The following is a 21015-nucleotide window of genomic DNA, read 5'->3' as shown; positions in this document are numbered from 1 at the left end:
ACTGGCTCCTGGTGATACTAAATCCAGATTTAACTCTATTGGAAAGAGGAGATTTGGCGAGCTCCATGGATGTATGACTTGGCCATAATAAGGTAATTTATAGGCCTTATATTCTTATTTCATGTGTCCGGATGGCAAAATTCTGTAATCTTTCACGTCTGGTCAATGTTAGCATGGTGTTATTCACCGTAAAAGATGGTGGTTCATTACAATTTACTCAAGCATAGTAACAGACACAATATTTCTGACACTTAAGTTGGAATACATTCCCTGAGGTCCATAGATTTCCCTACTGCAGTGTAGATACCAAAATGGACTTTGTAGAAGTGGACCAATCTTCCATTTACTTGGTTATGTACTTTTAGGCGAATCTTCTGAAAATATGGCTAGGGCTTAAGAGGTTAAATGCTTTGTTCATCATTGAGTTATTAGAAATAGAAAAATTATTATCAATCTAATATAAAACTAATTTCACAGCTGTTTGTCCCTTATAGTGCTCAAAGCCACCAATATAAAACCAGACAAATGTTGCTTGATGTTAATTACACTCTGGGGCTGATGACAGCTTTGTCGCACCGCGGACCACAACAGACAAACATTTGTGTCAGGCCAGTGCTTATATCAAGCCCCGGAGATGTGTATTGACATAAAAAAAAAAGTCCTTGTGAATATTGTGATATTTATGTTTTTCCTTTTTCCATTCCATATTCTGCTTCTCACCTCATTTGAAAGGCATTAATTTGGACTATCTGGCTTCACTCCAGGGGTTACTGCAGATTATGTATTTGTACTCTGTCCTGTTTGCTATCTGAGCCTCCTCTCTCTGTTGTCGTGGATGTAGAAGAGTAGTCCTGACGAGCGGGAACGCATCATCAAACAGCTGAAGGAGGAACTCCGACTCCAGGAGGCCAAGCTGGTGCTGCTGAAAAAACTAAGACAGAGCCAGATCCAAAAGGAGAGCACTGTACCGAAGGTACACTTACTTACACACGCACACATACAGTATATACATGTAGAGAGAACACTTGTTCCATGGGAGCATGTTAATAGAGGTAGTAGAGAAGGTAACCACTGCGCTCAGACAGGTGCGTAGTCCTAAAATAGTAAGTCACAAGTATAAAAAAGGGGTAGGGACCGCACTCAAGGAATATCGTTTGTTTTAATACGCACAAAACGTTTTCGACCGTCCGGCCTTCAAGCATGTGAATGGTAACACTGACATGAGTGTTCACACATACACACGGATACGCTCACACACACTCAACAAAGTTCAACATAAAGTTGAACTTCAGTTTGAACAGGCTGACTCTAGAGGCATGTGGCAGGGCCTCAGAACAATGACAGACTACAAAGGAACCCCCCTCAAACTGAACAGTGACATCTCCTTAGCAAATGATCTCAACTCCTTCTATGCGAGGTTTGAGGCTGTGAATAACAACACCAGCCTACAAACCACGGCAATGGGGGGGGGGGGGTCTGCTGATGGAGACTCAGTGTTCAGGGTAACAGAGCATGAGGTGAGACGGATCTTTAAAAAAGTGGATATCAGGAAGGCAGCAGGACCGGACGGCATCCCCGGCCGCGTCCTAAAAGTCTGTGCCGACCAACTGGCCCCGGTATTCACTGACATCTTCAACCTGTCCTTGGAACAGGCCGTCATCCCCACCTGTCTGAAGAAGTCCACCATCATCCCTGTACCCAAAAAATCTACGCCCGCTTGCCTCAACGACTACCGCCCTGTAGCCCTCACCTCCATAGCCATGAAGTGCTTTGAGAAGCTAGTGAAGGGCTACATCTGTTCCTCCCTCCCCATCAACCTGGACCCTCTGCAATTTGCATATCGCCCCAACAGGTCCACGGAGGACGCCATAGCCCATGTGCTGCACACAGCAGCATCACATCTGGACAAGAGGAAGGGGAACTATGTGAGAATGCTGTTCATCGACTACAGCTCAGCATTCAATACCATAGTCCCCTCCAAACTCATAGCCAAGCTCAGGGACCTGGGCTTGAACTATGACCTGTGCCAGTGGGTCCTGGACTTCCTGACGGGCAGACCCCAGGTGGTAAGAGCCGGCAACTGCACCTCCTCATCCATCACGCTCAACATAGGGGCCCCCCAGGGCTGTGTTCTGAGCCCCCTCCTCTACTCCCTGTACACACATGACTGCGTAGCACAGCGGAACAACAACACCATCATCAAATTTGCTGATGACACAGTAGTGGTGGGCCTGATCTCTGCCAACGACGAAAGGGCCTACCTGGAAGAGGTAGAGAACCTGTCACAGTGGTGTCAGGAGAACTGCCTCTCCCTGAACGTCAGCAAAACAAAAGAGATGATTGTGGACTTCAGGAGGTCGGGGGTCAAGGACTACAGCCCCCTCAGCATCGACGGGGCACCAGTTGAGAGAGTGAACAGTTTCAAGTACCTCGGAGCCCACATATCCGAGGACTTGACATGGACCACACACATTGACAGTGTTGTGAAGAAGGCACGACAACGCCTCTACTTCCTCAGGCGCCTAAGGAAGTTCCAAGTCAGTCAGAAGATCCTTAGGAACTTCTACTCATGTACAATAGAGAGCATCCTGACCGGCAACATCACCTCCTGGTTTGGGAATAGCACTGCACAAGACCGTAGCAGACTACAAAGAGTGACACGTTCAGCCGAACGCACAATTAGAGGGGGGCTTCCCACCCTCCAGAACATTTACAACAAGCGGTGCAAGGGGAAGGCTAAGAGAATTATTAAGGACTCGAGCCACCCGAACAACTGCCTCTTTGAACTGCTGCCGTCAGGCAAGCGATACCGGAGTCTTATGGCGAGCACAGAAAGACTCAGAAGGAGCTTCTATCCCCAGGCCATCAGGCTGCTAAACGAACAATAATCGCTAAACGAACAATAATCACTATGCAACAACCATCAAATGCACACAGCACACACACCCACACGCACACACACACTCACTCAAACAAACAACACACTGCAGCACCCACTCTCCACACTTTAGATCACACAAACACACTTACACTTTATATTTATTGATAAAGGATTTGCACTACAACTCGTACACCTACTGTGAATTGTACCTAAACTGCACCTTGTCCATTTATGCCTTGCACTATATAGTATTGTATATTAGTACACTGCACAGTATTGTATATTGTATGGTAACTACGTCTACGAACATTGTACATATGTCTAAACTGAACACTGTGACCTCTTTTTTTTCTTCTAATTTTTACTATGTTTTTATTTCATACTTATCTTGTCATGCACAGTCTCTGGAGCGCAACAGTAAGAAGCATTTTGTACAAAAGTATTCTGTACTTCTGTATGACAACTATTAAAGAAACTTGAAACTTGAACATAAACTGCTTTCCACCGAGCAGCTCCAGTGGACTAGTTGGTGGTTAAGTGCCTTGCTCAAGGGCAATGGTAGTTGTTGAGGAAGTAGAGAGGGTTATTCATTCATCATCCCAGATGAGCAGGAAAATCTTCCCTTCCTAAACAATTACCATTGAAGTGCCTTTGAGAACTTAACCCCCATCTGCTCCAGTGGAGCTGCTCGGTGGCTCAACAATACTTTGTTTGGACTGTGGTTGTACGAAAAATCTTCCCTTCTCTTCAGTCGACAGGCTCTGTGGCCACGCCCCCTCCTCTGGTGAGAGGTAGCATCACATCAGGAAAAGGACCCCTCCAGGTAATGACAACTTACTACATCTAGAAACTGTTAGATTCATTATAGCCCTGGGTCTCCTCTTGCGGACCCCCTTGAAAACTAGATGGTTTCATCTCAAGGGGTTATTCCCAATAAAGAAATTTCAATATTATATATTTGATTTGATTTGAAATCTTTATGCAATGAATACAAACAAACAATAACAAAAGCAAAACGCAACTCAATCTACATGTTCGAAAAGGAGTAGGAAGAAGTATACACTTATTTAATCCTACCCCTTTTCCACTATTCAAATGAGTGTACTATTTTACAACATACACTATGTTGTGAGCAGAAGTACATCATGTGTGTCTTTGAGACGAAGAACATATTGCATGAACTAGGGCTGTCCCCGACTAAGGATTTGGATGGTCGACTGAAGGCTTCTTGTCCTCTGCAAAAGCATGCAATTGGTCCACTGATGGATACATCTTGATATTTGTCTAGTATAGTGTGTTCATTAGATGGGTGAAATCCTCTTTCAGTGCCGCTGTGCCTGTTTTCGTAGGCAGTTAGCCTCTGGTATGCGTGCCATTAGCGTTAGCCACGCTTCTATGCCTCCTTTCTTTTGAAAAAAATTATAAAAAAAATATAAAAAATTTTATTTTATTTTTTTTATTATATTCGACTAAGAGGTTGGCCAGTCGACTACGGCCCCTTTCGACCGATTAGTCGACTAATCGATTAATAGGGGTCAGCCCTAGCATGAACAATGTTATCAAACCTAATTGATCTACCGGTATATCAAGCCCACCCACTTTTGTCAACCCTCCAATTACAACAGTTGCTTCTGACTGAACCAACAGTTGTGATTGGAGGATCAGAAAAAGAGGGTGGGGCTTGAGATGGGTCAATTATCTAAATGTTAAGTTGGAGTCCCAGTTGAGGACAGTAGAGGTGAGTTATTTAGGATGATGTATCAACTTTTTATCTCAAGGCTTCAGTCTGGCACTCCTCATCTCATGCAAAACATATGCCAATCAAAATGGACTTATAATGTGATGTTTGCGCTCAAGGTGCTTGTTAAAAAGTATGTTTTGTGTCTCCAGGTGTCAGGCCGTAGCTCAGGCACAGTGATCCCTCCTCCGTTAGTCCGGGGTGGCCAGCACGTCCCGTCCAAACAGAACTCGCAGATCGTCATGCCACCCCTGGTCAGAGGGCCACAGGTTGGTGTCATGGGCTTTGTTTTTCACATGATATTCCACTGTTTGTTCACACTCCTACGCAGAGCTTAGCTGACATTTTTATCCAAAGCAGGGTAGGAGGCAGCCGTTCCCGGTATGCCAGGTCAAGAACCTTGAAATGGATTTGATGCGGCAATGGGAAGTTAGGGTGACGTGGCCAGACTTTGGTAGATTAGAGATCAGACGGGCCGCTGCATTCTATATGAGTTGAAGGCTTAAGCGTCTTGGTGCTAGCTAGCAGTGCATTGCAATAGTTGATGCCAGACATGACCGTTGATTGCAGGAGGAGTTTGGTGGCTTCTTTTGTCAGGAAGGCGCAGATCCTTCTCACCTGGCTCAGGAAGAATCTGCAGGTTCTCTTTGTTGAGGCGATGTGAGCAGGGAAGTTCAGCCGGTCGTCAAGGACTGCACCTAGGTGGCTGTCAGGGACGGAGCCACGGCTATGTTCTCCACTGATTGAAATGTCGGTCAGTGGGGAGGATTCAAGGAACAAAGCAGGCGGGGCAATGGCAAGCTGAAAATGGTCGCAAGTGTGGTTATTTGAAGTTTGGATTTTCTTTTCAAAACTGAGGTAGGTAGATTACATTTTTAGAGACTAAAGTACAGAAAAAAAGGTACCGTTGGGTACCGGTATCGATTCACAGGTACCGGTATCGGTTCAAATGTGAAAGGTACCCAACCCTACTGATACTGACTACGTCTGTTTTTAATTCATTTTTAATGACTAGTATCTGGTTGTTTGACAGGATTGATGTTGTGTCCGTCTCCACCAGATTTGTGATTTGTGACCATTTTGATAGACAAATGTTTGTAGACGGTGAACTACCATCCGCAGAGCTGTTGTTTCTGCAAAGGCAGGATTAAGTTCTAATTAAAAAAATAAACTAATATCTGTTCGTTGACTGATCAATGTAGCCACAGCCTTGTTGCATACTGCTCGTTCATTTCATGCAGTACCATCTTCAACAAGGTACAGGTTTTTCCATTCCTTATTATAGAGGAGTACCTAGTGGTAACTAGGGATGGGTACCGAATTCTGTACTTTTAAAGGTACTTACCGAAACATGTCGGTACTACCGAGTATCGATTCACGTGAGATACCGTTAAAAAAAAATATATATATTTTTTTTACACTTTTTTCTTTTTTTTTTTTTTTTTTTTTTTTTAATCCTTTTTTCTTTTCATGTCAACGTTCACACGCACAATATACGCTTACCTAGGATTTGACTTGATTCAACAACAAAGCAGTCGGGGCAATGGCAAGCCGAAAACGGTCGAAAGTGTAGTTATTTGAAGTTTGGATTTTTTTTTTTTACGACTGAGGTACGTAGGTAGATTACATTTTTAGAGACTAAAGTACAGAAAAAAGGTACTGTTGGGTACCGGTAGCGATTCACAGGTACCGATACCGTATCGGTTCAAATGTGAACGGTACCCATCCCTAGTGGTAACGTCAAACAGCAACCTCCAGTATCCTCTATTCATGGTGCTCCATAGAATTTGTCTAAATTGGCTCCTCATTATTTCAATGGTTTACAAAATCAGAACACTACACACTCATTTGGAAAACAGTATTGTTCGTTTTTATTCTATTTTGAATGTTTTTCATAGACAATTTTGGAAAACTAACATTTTAGAACCTTTTGAATAAGCCATTACAAAAGCAAAAAATTATTTGGATTACCGGTACTACTTTTGTTGTCGACACAGAACACAAGGCTGCACAGTTGGAGTGAAATTAAATCGTAACTTTTCTTATTTATATAAGAGACAAAAAGATATTGCCAGAACAATAACATATATTATTATTTATTCAATATATTAATATATAATAATATGAGTAAAGGTACCACCTTTAGTTTACTTCATGTTTGGGCAGAGATGTTTGACCGTAGAACGTCACCCAACTCTGCGTAGGATTGTGCCATTTGTTGTCTGCTTATTTGAAAGGTGTCCATTTCAGGTGATTTCCTTTCACAGTTGCTTTAATTAAAGGAAAGGTGATTTAACTACATTTGATAATGGTACACGTGTCATTGATTACGAATGTTGACAAAGTATTTCTCTACTCTGTCCTTTTCCTCTCTTGCGTTCTTTCTCTCCTTCCCTGTGTCTTCCTTTCCACACCCTCTTTTTTGTGTCTCTGCTCATGGCTGTGTCCTGGTGTGTGTGTGGTTACCAGCCCATCGCAGTGACACCCCAGCAGATAGCCAGTCTGCGTCAGCAGCACCAGCACGGCGGCTCCGGCCCCCCTCCCCTCCTCCTGGCTCCCAGGGCCTCTGTACCCCACGTCCAGGTGCAGGGCCAGAGGATCATCCAGCAGGGACTGATCAGGGTGGCTAACGTGGCCAACACCAACGTCATGGTCAACATCCCTCAGGTGAGAATGCAACATGGCAGCCCAGTACAACCCTTCAGAATTGACCTATCAAGCACAAACTTTGTTTGTCTGTCTGAGGGAAGCAACAGTTGTGATTGGAGGATCAATAAAAGAGGGCCGGGCTTGAGATAGGTCAATACCACTGTCTTGATTTAGCATTCCTTTGGTTAGTTGTAGGGATGGAATGGTTCATGAAAAAAAAATAAAAAAAACACTGGTTCAGGTTGCCTTGAGACAGTCTAGTTCACTATATATAAAAACTAAAAAAACAAAGTCTAATACATCACATTCGGACCATGTACAAAAAACACTTGTTAACTCATTGGGCGCCATACCCCAGAGTATAGTCGGGTTATCTCGCCAACCGTTGAGCGCCAAAACCCGAATATACTCAGGTTTTGATCCTTTGATATTTTCCCCTTTGATCCCCGTTCCATACACTCAGCCGGAGCTCTCTAGGTCTCCCTGGCTCATCTGCCTACGTTGGAATTGCAATGACAATCAAATCTCACCAGGTGGCAGTATCACCTACCTTTTGAACTGTAATAGTTCTGTAAACCTTATTTATTTTTATTAATTTTTTTTCCCTCAATGGCTCCTCCTCAGAGACAGAGCGATCGCTTTGAGATTGTATTGCCTGAAGCCTATTTCCCGTATACACGAGTATAGACATATACATGAGTAATCGCGATGGGATCACTGGGGATTGTTCTTCTTGGAGTACCTTCTGGCTAAGGTAAGGTATATAATATACCATGTCTATTTTACCAAACCTGAAACTTACTTTCGGTAACAATCACAGTTTTGAGTTCAAACGACCTGTCAAATGAGCCATACTATTGTCTCCATAGCTATAATACAGAACACACGATGGGTCTTGCAAACATCACTAAATGGTCAATAACGCTGGCGCCAGGCAGTACAGATGGGGAAAGTGGGTGGCGCCCAATGAGTTAATTAGAAAATATGAATTGCGCCAGATATAGCTATTAGCTCATTTCCATCTGCAGTCCCTGGGCAGGTAGACATAAAAACAGTATAAAATAAAATCACATAGCAACAACCATAACCGCATTCCCAATCCTAGACCTACCCCCCTCTCCACCCCAGTCTTCCTCTATACCCACAAAAGTGTGTGTACACACACACACACATGAATATTGTCACCTATATACAGTATAAGAAATCATGACTATAAAATATAGATATCAAATGAATGCAGACATGATTGCTTACTCAAGATCCTTTTTTTTTACCTTCACGTGAAAATGAAAGTAATGCTACACTGCCCCCTTGAGGTTGACCTTGTAACCCTGCTCATCTGCTCAGAGGGGAGTTGAACAAAGCTCTTAACCTCTTAACACTTTGGACGCCAAGAACGAGTTACGCCGTTTTTGCCCGCCATGCGTTGAACGCCAAGAACGACTTACGCCGTTTTTGGGATCAATATTTCATTTTTTCGCCATGGCATTCATAATTCATCCAGCCAACCTCCGGACTCCAGCGGGACCCTGTATGAGATTGCAACGCCTCAATACCGCTGCCTGGTGGATGATCAGGCGAGTTACACTCTCGCCAAAACCGGAAGTGCCGATCGGTGCGTCGAGGAAATCCCTCCGGCAGTGATATCTTGTTACGTGGCTCCAGACAAACACTATAGTGCATTTGGATCGCTTTCTAAACTTAATCATCGATATGATTTCGGCGTTTATTGCGCCATACAAACCGGAAATGGATGTAGGAGATCGGCGTCAAATAATTGGGATCTTTTTCCTCCAGTCTCATCGGCGAACGGTAAGAGGACAGTAACATTATTTTCAGCCCGATTGTTTATTCATTTCACTGCAAACCATCTGATCAATATATCAACCATAGATAGACCATAAGCCGTTACTGACGATCAAGGAATTATAAACGCATGATGAAGCATAATGTATACAGATCATATACATTTACATTTTTTAATATAGCGTGTATAGGAAAGAAACACCAATCGATAATCTATCATATCGCTGCTGTAGGGACAAAACCTCATAACTCCATTTGTTTTATATTTTTATTTTTTTATATAAATCACCTCCGTAGATCATCCTCCATATGTGTGTGTGGGTTTTACAAAGTTTAAACAATGGGAAAGCATTAAACCGATCATCTGTCTAAACCGCCTAACTCTATTCACCCTCAAATCTGTGTTCGTTTTTTTCATCTGCTGAAAAGTTGGGTTTTTGGAGTTATGAGGTTTTGTCCCGACAGCAGCGATATGCGTCAGGGCCTATAACTCTCGTATTTGGAATTACAGCAGAAAAGATTAAAAACATACTTATATTCTAGACGGTATTAACACAACAATGTATGAACGATAGATAATCGATGTTGAATGGGCCATAGTAATGTCAATATAGCAATACAATTTAAAAAGTTATAGCCCTGCAAAGAAGGTAAACATCTCCATAGGCTTTCAACGGTGGCAGACTGGGTATATTGATGGATATAACCCATGGCGCCCAATGTGTTAAGCCCTAGCCATATTTTCAGAGATTTTGCCTAAAAATACATACGTAACCTAAGTAAATGGAAGATTGCTTCACTTCTACAAGGCCATTTGCATGTTCTTGGTATCTAGGAACATCAATGGATCTTAGGGAATGTATTCCCAGTGTCAGAAATATTGTGTCCGTTACTAGGCTTGAGTCAATTGTAATGAACCAAAGGAGAATATCTATTTTTTTATTTTTTTTATTATAATTATTTTTATCTTTGACGGTGAATGACCAGACATGAAAAAAACCTTCTTGAGATCACATGTACAAAAAATCTAAGCAAATTAATAAAGGGCAGATGATTTACAGGGTTTTTTGTAGATACAGTACTGAATTCTGCCATCCGGACACATGCAATTTGAAATATGAATATAGAATTTCAGGCCTATAAATTACCTTATTATGGCCAATTCACACATCTATGGATCGGGCAAAATCTCCCCTTTCCAATGGCAAAGTTGAATCTGGATTTAGTACCACCAGGCGCCACTGACAGGGCAGCAAAAACCGTGAATGAAATCTACTGCAAATACAGTTACTTTCTTATAATGTAAATTTCTCCGCCATTTTTCAAGTTTCTTTAATAGTTGTCATACAGAAGTACAGAATACTTTTATACAAAATGCTTCTTACTGTTACGCTCCAGAGACTGTGCTAGACAAGATAAGTATGAAATAAAATAGTATAGCATGTAAAATAGAAGTAAAAATAGAGGTCACAGTGTTCAGTATAGACATATGTACAATGTTCGATGCAGAATAGAAGTAACTGAGTTAACATACATTATTACATGGCGTTTTCACATTCGCCGAAATGCTTGCTTGTGATTGGTCAATAGCGTGCGTCAGAGGTCAGTTATCAGACAATAATGACCGCTGTGGGACAATAATGACCGCTGTGCGCAGCTGTTCGCAATCAAGCCCACTGACACACACTGTTTCAGTGCAATTAGACACTGCCGGTGTTCTGCTGCCGGGGAAGCTGCCGGCGATGACAGGGGGCAGAGCGTCGAGCGGAGCCAGAACCAGTGTTGCGAGTCGATGTAAAATGAATTAGGTATATTGTTAGTAAGTTAGCCATGTAATAAGCGGGATAATGTATAGCTATACTCGATCATTGTCGCAAAATAATTGACCTTCACTGACGTTTAAAACACCTCGCCGAGGCGGCTCGGTATTTTAAACTCTGTCTGTCAATTATTTTGCGACAATGACCTTGTAGCTATACATTATCCCTTACATATACAATATACTATGCAATGTACTAATATACAATACTATATAGTGCAAAGCAGAAATGGGATGAGGTACAATTTAGGTACAATTTACAGTAAGGTGTACGAGTTGTAGTGCAAATCCTTTACCAATAAATATAAAGTGTGTTTAGGTGATCTAAAAGTGTGGAGAGTGGGTGCTGCAGTGTGTTGTTTGTTTAAAGTGAGTGTGTGGGTGTGTGTGCTGTGTGCATTTGATGGTTGTTGCATAGTGTTTATTGTTCGTTGAGCAGCCTGATGGCCTGGGGATAGAAGCTTCTTCTGAGTCTTTCTGTGCTCGCCTTAAGACTCCGGTATCGCTTGCCTGACCGCAGCAGTTCAAAGAGGCAGTTGTTCGGGTGGCTGGAGTCTTTGATGATTCTCTTAGCCTTACCCCTGCACCGCTTGTTGTAAATGTTCTGGAGGGTGGGAAGCCCCCCTCCAATTGTGCGTTCGGCTGAACGTGTCACTCTTTGTAGTCTGCTACGGTCTTGTGCAGTGCTATTCCCAAACCAGGAGGTGATGTTGCCAGTCAGGATGCTCTCTATTGTACATGAGTAGAAGTTCTTAAGGATCTTCTGACTGACTTGGAACTTCCTTAGGCGCCTGAGGAAGTAGAGGCGTTGTCGTGCCTTCTTCACAACACTGTCGATGTGTGTGGTCCATGTCAAGTCCTCGGATATGTGGGCTCCGAGGTACTTGAAACTGTTCACTCTCTCAACCGGTGCCCCGTCGATGCTGAGGGGGCTGTAGTCCTTGACCCCCGACCTCCTGAAGTCCACAATCATCTCTTTTGTTTTCATCAGATTGCAAGACGTTCACAGAAATGTAAAGAAACTAACTACTTTAGTAGTGCTCTTTTATGGCAATAATGTTCAGGTTTGTTCTACCCATGAGATATGATCCTGAAAATAACTGCGGAAAAAAGCTTCACACTAGAAGTCAGATGAAGTGTAGTTTTATGATATTCGAAAGCCCATCAAAAGCCCTGGGTCTCTTCTTTCAAAAGACTACACTCAATTTATGCGCCTTTTTCCGACTCGATGCGCTGATATTTCTATAAACTCATATTTCAATAAAATAACACTTAAAATCATTGGTAAACAAACACTCTTATGGAGGTTGTGTGTTGTTCCAAAAAAGTTATTAAAAGTTATTTCAAGTTTCTTTAATAGGATGTGAACATTTTAAAGCTCAATATATAAAAACGTGGCACTTTACAGTGAACAGGAGGTCTATTTGTATTAAAAACAATAGATTGTTTTTCATTTAATTGTCTGGAAGAGCTCAAAAATAAAAATGTCAAATGATATTTTTGTTTCCTTTTTTGACTTGATATAAATGTTACTGATTGTGTTAAATGGGCATATGATATCGTCTTGTATGGGCATATGATATCGTCTTGTATCGATCGCAGGCACCTCAATCAAATCTAATCGTATTGTGGCAGACTTTGTGATATCAGCAATTATCGTATCATTGTCCAAAGAATCTATATCGTATCGTGATGAAACTGGTGATTCCCACCCCTACCAAATACTATCTCCACCCCCCCCCCCCCCCCCCCAGCTGAACCACCAAACCGAAAATCGTCACCCCAAAACCGTAATATGAACCGAACCATGATTTTTGTGAACTGTTCCACCCCTAGTTAGTTGTGTAGCTTAGGATTTCAAAATGTTATTGAAGTCATCCTGCATGTCATCAAAAAAATAAAAAAACACATTGTTGATTGTTCCCTGAAGTTGACATTCACCGTACAATCTGCCCATCTTTTCTCAACATGAAGCAAAAGAAATCATCTTTGGGGGTTTTTCATGTCCAGGCCTCTCCGACCAACATCAAGGGCTCGTCGGTGTCGTCCAACTCCAATGCTAACGAGTCTCCCGCCAGCCGGCAGGCGGCTGCCAAACTGGCACTGCGTAAACAGCTGGAGAAGACGTTGTTGGAGATCCCTCCACCTAAACCACCTGCCCCCGAGTTCAACTTCCTACCGTCAGCGGCCAATAATGAGTTCATCTACTTATTGGGGCTGGAGGAGGTGGTGCAGAACCTGCTGGAGATGCATGGCAGGGGTGAGTAGATATCTGGGCTGCTGTAAGGGGGTCCTTTAGGGGGCCCCCAGAAAAATGGGGAATAGCTTAATTTCACTAATATATTCTTCATCAGAAGTTGGTATGAGATAATGCATGAGAATGACAATTCTTCTCTCTCCTCTGTCCTCTCTCCAGCTACAGAATAGACACTTATGGAATTCTGGATTAAATCATAATGTAGCAACAAATATATTGTCAGATCTGTAGTATTATCAAATGGGTGTCCATGGTCAATTGCGTATACATTTGGGGGTCCTTGCCACGAGGAGAACCACTGTACAAACCTACTTCTATTGATCCACTTTCTGTCTCATGAACTATTCTGCAGGTAAGCTTGGACCAGCTGCAGCGATGGCCAACTCCATCCCCAAAGAGCCGTACACCTGTGTTCAGTGCAAAACAGACTTCACATCCCGCTGGCGCCTTGAGAAGGCTGGGACCATCCTTTGTGACCAGTGCATGTCGTCCAATCAGAAAAAGGCCCTGAAGGCCGAGCACACTAATCGGCTGAAGGCGGCATTCGTTAAGGCTCTCCAACAGGAGCAGGAGATCGAGCAGCGTATCCTCCAGCAGGTTGCTGCCTCTGCTTCCTCCTCCTCCGCCTCCCCTGTCTCCAAAACGACCTCCTCTTCCTCGCTGTCCAAGAGTGAGCAGCATGTGCTGGTAGCCCAGCAGTACAAGCAGGTCAGGGCTGCCATGCAGCAGCAACAGCAACAGCAGCAGCAGCAGCAGCAACACAGAGGGACACCTGTGTCTCGCCACCACATCATTAAGCAGGTCAGCACTTACATCATGGTGCATACCACAGTATTCAATGTTTTTGTATCAAGCCAAGACCACTATGAACAAATATATTGTCATCCACCCCCCACCTCTTTAGAGTCCTGGTCAGCTTTCGCGAAGCATCCAGTCTGCAGTGAGCTCCCGTGGCATGGCCCACGCCTACTCCTCCGCCTCCCAGCTGCAGAGTGCGGTGACGGCGGCTGCGCTGGTTAACAGGCCAGGTAAGCATGCCGCAGCGCGTCCGCTGCAGCAGGGGGCAAAGGTCAGCGCCACTGGCAGCAGCAGCAGTAACCAGGCCAACATGGCTGCTTGGAGGAAGCAGAGCGGCGGGAACACAGGTAGATAAACAACCAGGCCAGGCCTGAGAACACTCTCCACCGGCTCTCCTCGTCCCTTTGCTCTCGGCCTGTCTGTCGCTTTCTCCCAGTCTTCAGGGTGGTTTCCTTTTCCCAGTTATCCCACTGCCTTCAGGGTGATTACCTTTTCCCAGTTATCCCACTGTCTTCAGGGTGATTACCTTTTCCCAGTTCTCCCACTGTCTTCAGGGTGATTACCTTTTCCCAGTTCTCACACTGTCTTCAGGGTGATTACTTTTTCCCAGTTCTCCCACTGTCTTCAGGGTTGTTAGAAAACGGTGTGTTTGGCCTTTATCAGCCTCCATCTGGTCTTCCATGAAGTCTTCTGCGTTGTGTCTTGGTTGTTGATGAGGCAATCATTTGGTGGGATTCAGTCCTCCCACGCACTTGCTGTCACACTGTTTCACCCCTGTTAATGCATCCGGACCAAAGAATGTACTGGAAACGTTGTCTCACACTCGCAAGAGAGAGAGAGAGAGAGAGAGAATATTTTACAATACTTCTACTAATGAAGTGAAATATTTATTATCAACTATCCAGTTCGTTTTTATAGTGTAACGTTTGGCTACTTAAAATCATTGAATGTACAGAAAGCCTATCGGGTTCAGCCCCTCCCATGCCTCACTATTGGAGCTGGAGCGGAGGGCAAAAACAAAACAAAGTCGAATGCTAGTGAAGCGCTCACTGTTGAGTCCTGGCTATTCACTTCGCCGCCATATTTGTCAAGTTTAATGCAGCGTGAGGAACCAAAATAGTCAAAACATGACAGGAAGAATACACACTAGGAATCATAAACTCATGATTATCTGACTCCTGATCTCGGCTAAGTCTCCTTTCCACAGTAATATTCACGATATTCTGGATACTCAACGTACAAGGGAGATTTTCGTGATGTGGAAATGACTATTCACATGAAACGCCATATCTCCTCTTTAAGACCTTAAGCAGTTCTGTTCGTATCTGAATTACTGTGTGCAAACGCAAATCGTTGAATTCTTTGAAGTTATTGTATTCACCACTGTTTTTATTTGTGTTGGTGCAGGTGTGACCATGGCCTACGTGAACCCCAGCTTGACGGCTCATAAGACCAGCTCCGCTGTAGAGCGCCAGAGAGAGTACCTTCTGGACATGATTCCCTCCCGCTCCATCTCCCAGACAGCCAATACATGGAAATAATACATAACCAACCACCCGCTCATTATTGATAATATCAAAAGTAGTAATTTCTCATTATTAACCTAACGACGGACTTGGCCTCCTGTGAAATCGGTGCAGAAGAGAATCTACTGTTTAAATTAAAAGAAAAACAGGAAAAAGAAAGAAGAAAAAAAGTCTCTCCACTTCTCCCTCCGCTGCCTTCTTCCTCTCCTGCCCTGAGCTCTTCATCCCAGCATGCAGTTGTGCTGGGGCAACGGGGGGCCTCTGGGATACAAGGATTATGTCCTAAGGATTGTGGCTAACCAGGGCTGGCTGGGCTGACACGGACATACAGGTCTTAAACTCTTCTAGCGTCGCCCTAACCTCACCCCCCACCTCTACTCCCGGTATGTCAGTTGAACTTTACTTTTGCACCGAGAGGGGACTTGTCACAGAGTCCTCCGCTGTCTCTGGTTCAGGCAGGGGAGACAGTTGCCATCACACACTGTGAATGATTCATCTTACTTCTACGCTCGTCTAGTCCGGGACAGTTGGACTCAGGCCCAAATGTGGCAGCAGGACTGAACTGTGGCAGGGATTGTGGTTGAGCTTCGAGGACCATCCACAAAATACATTAAAAAAAATAATTAAAAAAAACACAAACTGCTTCAGCTTTGCAAAAATGAATATAATAATAATAAAAAAGACTGTAAAAAATATTCTCTATCTGCACACGGACGGCCTCATCTCTTTTAAAGGGTAATGCCACCCATTTTAATAATTAACATTATGTTCTTCCTGTGCCCCAGGACAGGTTTGGTCAGTATTTGTGAAACTGCACAACTCTCCTAAAGTTAAGAGATCTTGTGAAATCTTGGGAGCTTTTGCACCCAAATGTGGTTTTATATTGTAGTAGAGCTGAAATGGTATGAAAATTTCATATCACGATTATAGTGAACAAAATGATAACATTTTTGGTATTAATCACGGTATTGTTATTAATATGCTAAAATGTTTAAAAAGTACTAATAGACATTGAAATCATTTCACTATATTTTTATATATAAAATATCAAAGGGAATATCAAATGTAGTGCTCATAGTATCCGATTGCAGGGCATCTTGGTCGCAAATGGGTGATTGTAATCCAGCAGTAGAAGATTATCATTAATGACAACCATGGCCAATGAGCTGTGGCATTGCACCATATTGTAAAGCAAAACGCATGATAATACTATAAATGATTATTGTTGTTACAGTATTATTCGCTCAATTCACAATAAATACAGTCTTGAGAAGACTGATATAGTGTTTCTCCTGTTCGAACACTCGTACTCCAATTTGACCGTTGCTGGATTTTAAATGAACTAATTATATGATTGGGTGTGTGATTCCATCTACATAATGTGTCATGGTGTGAGCAGTCTCGACACACGGTGCATACGTAGGGGACACTGAAAGCTTCCCTTTACAATATTGACTAACTGTTTTAGTGGTTGCAACACTTAAACAAAGTGTGTTGTCCCCTTTCATTGCGGTTTCCTATCTGCACATTCTGCAGACAAGACAGGTTGTCATCTTCGATTCACTTCCCCTCAGCACTTTTATAATAATCGATCAGCCCCAGATTTTACATCCCAAATACATAATTTGGAGAGAGTGGCGTGTATTCACACATACTGACGGAGCTATCCTGGGGCACAGGGAGAACATGTGTGAATTCTTAAAATGGTCGACATTCCCCTTTAACCTATAGTGTGTGTGTATAGCAGAGAAGTGGGTGTGGTGTGTCGGGTTATTTTGTATGGCTGAATGTTTTGTCTTTTTTCCTGTAAGTCATATACTGTGTCAAGATATTGTGCTCCCTGATGTTTTGGAAGTGGCCTGGATTTAGAGGCTAATGTTACTGTTGAGGTGGTTTTACATCTGCTGGGTTCCGTGTTTTAGCCTACCGTAATTTTAAACTTTTTTTTTTCTAAGATGAAGAGGAAAAAACTGATTATGGTTTCACTCACTATTGTATAAAATAAAATAAAAAAGAAACACGGAACATTTGTTTGGAGGACTGTTCTTGAATATTGTAAAGAGAGAAAAAAAACTTCCAAAGAACTGGTGGAGCCCAAATGTAATCCCTTCTGCTAGAAGGTTTGTAGTTTATTTGAACCCTCTCTGGATCTAAAGATGAATACGTGCTGAGAAGAGGGGCTTGAAGAAGTGTCATATTTAATGACATTGTTTTTGCTTTTTAGTCATTAGGTTGTGGTGCATTATTTCTTCTTCTATAGAGAAACTGTCTCTGGGTATATTTATAGGGTCACATTAGTTAAGATATACGCTTTTTATGCCCCAAGTTTGAATGGATCTCCCACTTTAGATCTTTTTTATTTTTATTTGTTTTATTTTTTGGTGTCCAGTAGCTCCGAGGCATCCTTAAATTGGTCTAAGAGAAGCTGGACGGCTTTCAGAATGTAGTTATGCAAACCCCCCCTCCCATATAGCAACACAACATGATTTTATTTGTCTTTCTTTCACATTGACGTGTTTTAATTATTTTGGTCCGATCCTTGAAATGCTCTCATCTACGCCTTTTCATGTAAAGCTGTGGTGCATTTTGATACGGTTGCGGCAGCACAGGATAAGCTAGTGGTGAAAGGAAGTGCAGCAAGTGCTGTATGAAGCAGCGGCAGGCTCTATGCTCGACCGACAGGGAGGCACAGATACCGGTATTGGATACCAGGCCAAAAACAAGGAATCCCAGAATTTCCCCCCAGTTCTAAACTCTTAATAACCAAGAGCTGTTTATAACTTAACTGAATGCATATTTTGGCACGTAAACTTTACATGTCATGGGGAGACACATTTATGTCCAGTTGACTCCAAACATAATTATTTAAATCTTAACGTTATTATTATTAAGTAATGGATTTGGAGCCATCGTGACTCTGTATCGACAGTGAAAAGGTGGTATCCGTGCTCAAAGAGGTTCCTTCTTTTGAAGAGGAGTTCTGTTGTCATTCGCCTTATTCCCTTCGCCACCATGTTGATCAAGATGTGGAAGTGCCCGTTCACTTCGATGTTAAAACTTAAGTTATAAAAATGCCACTTCAAGAACCAAAATGGTCAAAGCAGCAGGCAGAATCCACTATCGGAATCACAAGCTGATGATTACCCGACTCTTGTGTTTTGAAATGCATGTGAATTGGTCATCAGCTCATTGAAATGTGTTCATGGTGATCTAGGAAAACAAAGAAAGCAGCGAGGTGAATAAGGCGAACAGGGGGTCCCGCCGGTATAAGCCAACTACTTTCACTCTGCAGTGACTTTGCACACACAGCAGTTGACTTACCTTGAACCTGGCCCTCTTTTCCTTGATCCTCCGATCACAGCTGTTGCTTCTAATCAACAGTTGTGATTGGAGGATCAAGAAAAGAGGGCAGGGTTTGAGATGGGTTAATTCAGTGGCATAGTAGTAATGAAAGAAGGCTGTTTTGGAAGCTAATAAAACATGCATTTAAATGGTAACCTCAGTTCTTGCATCATTCTTTTTTTAATTTAATTTCTTTTAACTTTTCTTTCTCAAACATCTGATGTTTTGCAAGCAGTATGTGTCATATAGCCCAAACTTCACAAAGTCAGACTAACATAGGGACATTGCCGGTTTTGCATTCTCACAGATGCAATTGGCAGTGGCTTATTGATTTGGAGCCTATTCCTGTATTGCCTCAGCCACTCTATAATAGATGCTGTTTCACAGAGTTGAGATGATGGCTGATGGTCCATAGTGCTCTCCTTTAGACCAGAGCCTGCCGAGTGGCATTCAGGTCTGTACTGGCAGTGGATGGTGCACTGCACTATGTTGTAGGTAATGGGGTGCCATTAGAGGTTTAGTCAGCCATCATCGTTCCAAGTCCTGGTGAGTATCTTTATACACATTTGGGTTGCATTCAGGATAGTGGGGCAATTGTACTTTGCAGATAGAAATATGAGAATACAGTATACACTGTCGATATGAATTGTACCTGTTCTAGTAGATTTATTTCTATCTGGAAAGTGACATTTTGGGAGTATCAGGTCACCTGTATTTTCCAGACGGGCCTCAAATACCAACCTATGCCCTGCGTGGCTGCAGTAATGTGCCCACAATGTTGTGCCCTGCTGAATGTAACCCTGTGCTGTCCAAACTACTGCCTGCTGCTGCTGTTTGACAACAAGAACACCATTCCGTTTCCATGGGGTGCTAGCACTGTTGAATGCAATGCAACCCTAAAGAAGAAATGTACGAGAAATTTGTTGTTTTTTTCCTGCTCTTATCAAGTAATAATAAAACTAATTTTAACCCCTCTTTTATGCCTTTACCATGTGCATTTGTAGTGCATATATTTTTATTTTGCCTTTTTCACCCCAATTTAGCTATTATGCCACTTCCTTGTGTGTGTCAAGTCCTGGTCGTTGCGCTATGTCGGTCTGGGGAGGGTGTAACTACCACATACTACTACTCAATACATGTGGAGTCGCCATCCTGATCCCCTCCCTGCTGAACAGGCTCCCTGACGACCAGTAGGAGTCGCTAATGCAACTACCAGGACTCATTCCCCAACGGCTTCCCACCCGCGAACACTGACAATTGTGTGTTCGTTGGAACGTCTGACCAAGGTGGTACTACTACCGGGAATTGAACCCAGGTCCCTGTGGTGGTAGGAGAGTGCTTTTACCTCCACACTACCCAACCGCCCTGTAGTGCATATCGTTTATACAGGCTTGTCGGCCTATACTGAACCATGTACATTAGATCAAATGGCACACAAATGCATTCTAAACAAGCCATTACACATGTTTTTTAACACATTGCACGCCGACAACGTGATCATTTGTTATTGCCCGCCATGCGTTGAACGCCAACAACGAATAAACATGTTTTTGGGATCAATATTTCATTTTTTCACCATGGCATTCATAATTCATCCAGCCTCCCTCCGGGACTGCAGCTGGACCCTGTCTGATATTGCAACGCCTCAATACCGCCGCCTGGTGGATGTCCGGCGAGTTACACTCCAAGCCAAACCGGAAGTGGCGCTCGATGCATCGAGGAAATCCCATTTCTCTATTTGAATGACCACATCAAACAAGAGGTGGACGCAGGCAAATACTGCGGCATGGTCATGCTGGACCTACAAAAGGCCTTTGACACGGTCAATCACTCCATTCTGATTGACAAGCTAAAAGCAATTGGTTTTGATAGTCTATCAGTGAGCTGGATGCAATCCTACCTTGAGGGGAGGGAACAGATGGTGGAGGTAAACGGTACCCTATCCCCCCCCCTCACAGTGAGCTGTGGTGTTCCACAAGGAAGCATACTAGGACCGCTACTGTTCCTAATTTATGCAAATGACATGTCGTCAGCTTGTGACTGCAACTTGTTCCTGTTTGCGGACGACTCAGCCCTGCTGGTCTCTGACAAGAACAAGTTACAGGTTGAAAAAACCCTCAGCTCGGAACTAGGCAGAATCTGCATATGGCTCGCTGATAACAAACTATCATTACACATGGGCAAAACAGAGTCCATTCT

General features: G+C 43.1%; 1 protein-coding gene across 3 annotated transcripts in view; it reads left to right on the top strand.

Moving 5' to 3' along the window:
* gatad2ab (GATA zinc finger domain containing 2Ab) overlaps nt 1-19792 on the top strand; it is a 96859-nt gene extending 77067 nt beyond the window's left edge. For 2 of the 3 annotated variants that reach the window (XM_084307251.1, XM_084307249.1), the window contains 8 exons: nt 842-973; nt 3633-3704; nt 4772-4888; nt 7089-7286; nt 12868-13153; nt 13503-13951; nt 14055-14295; nt 15356-19792. In XM_084307251.1, coding sequence (XP_084163377.1) covers nt 842-973; nt 3633-3704; nt 4772-4888; nt 7089-7286; nt 12868-13153; nt 13503-13951; nt 14055-14295; nt 15356-15489 — 1629 coding nt within the window. In that variant the 3' untranslated portion in view covers nt 15490-19792. The remainder of the gene's footprint in view (nt 1-841; nt 974-3632; nt 3705-4771; nt 4889-7088; nt 7287-12867; nt 13154-13502; nt 13952-14054; nt 14296-15355) is intronic. The other variant, XM_084307250.1, reaches the window with a different exon arrangement.
* The last annotated feature ends 1223 nt before the right edge of the window (nt 19793-21015 follow it).

This window comes from Notolepis coatsorum (assembly GCF_963971535.1).
Source record: "Notolepis coatsorum genome assembly, chromosome: 2".
Lineage (NCBI taxonomy): Eukaryota > Metazoa > Chordata > Actinopteri > Aulopiformes > Paralepididae > Notolepis > Notolepis coatsorum.
This window is presented reverse-complemented; position numbering and strand designations above follow the sequence as displayed.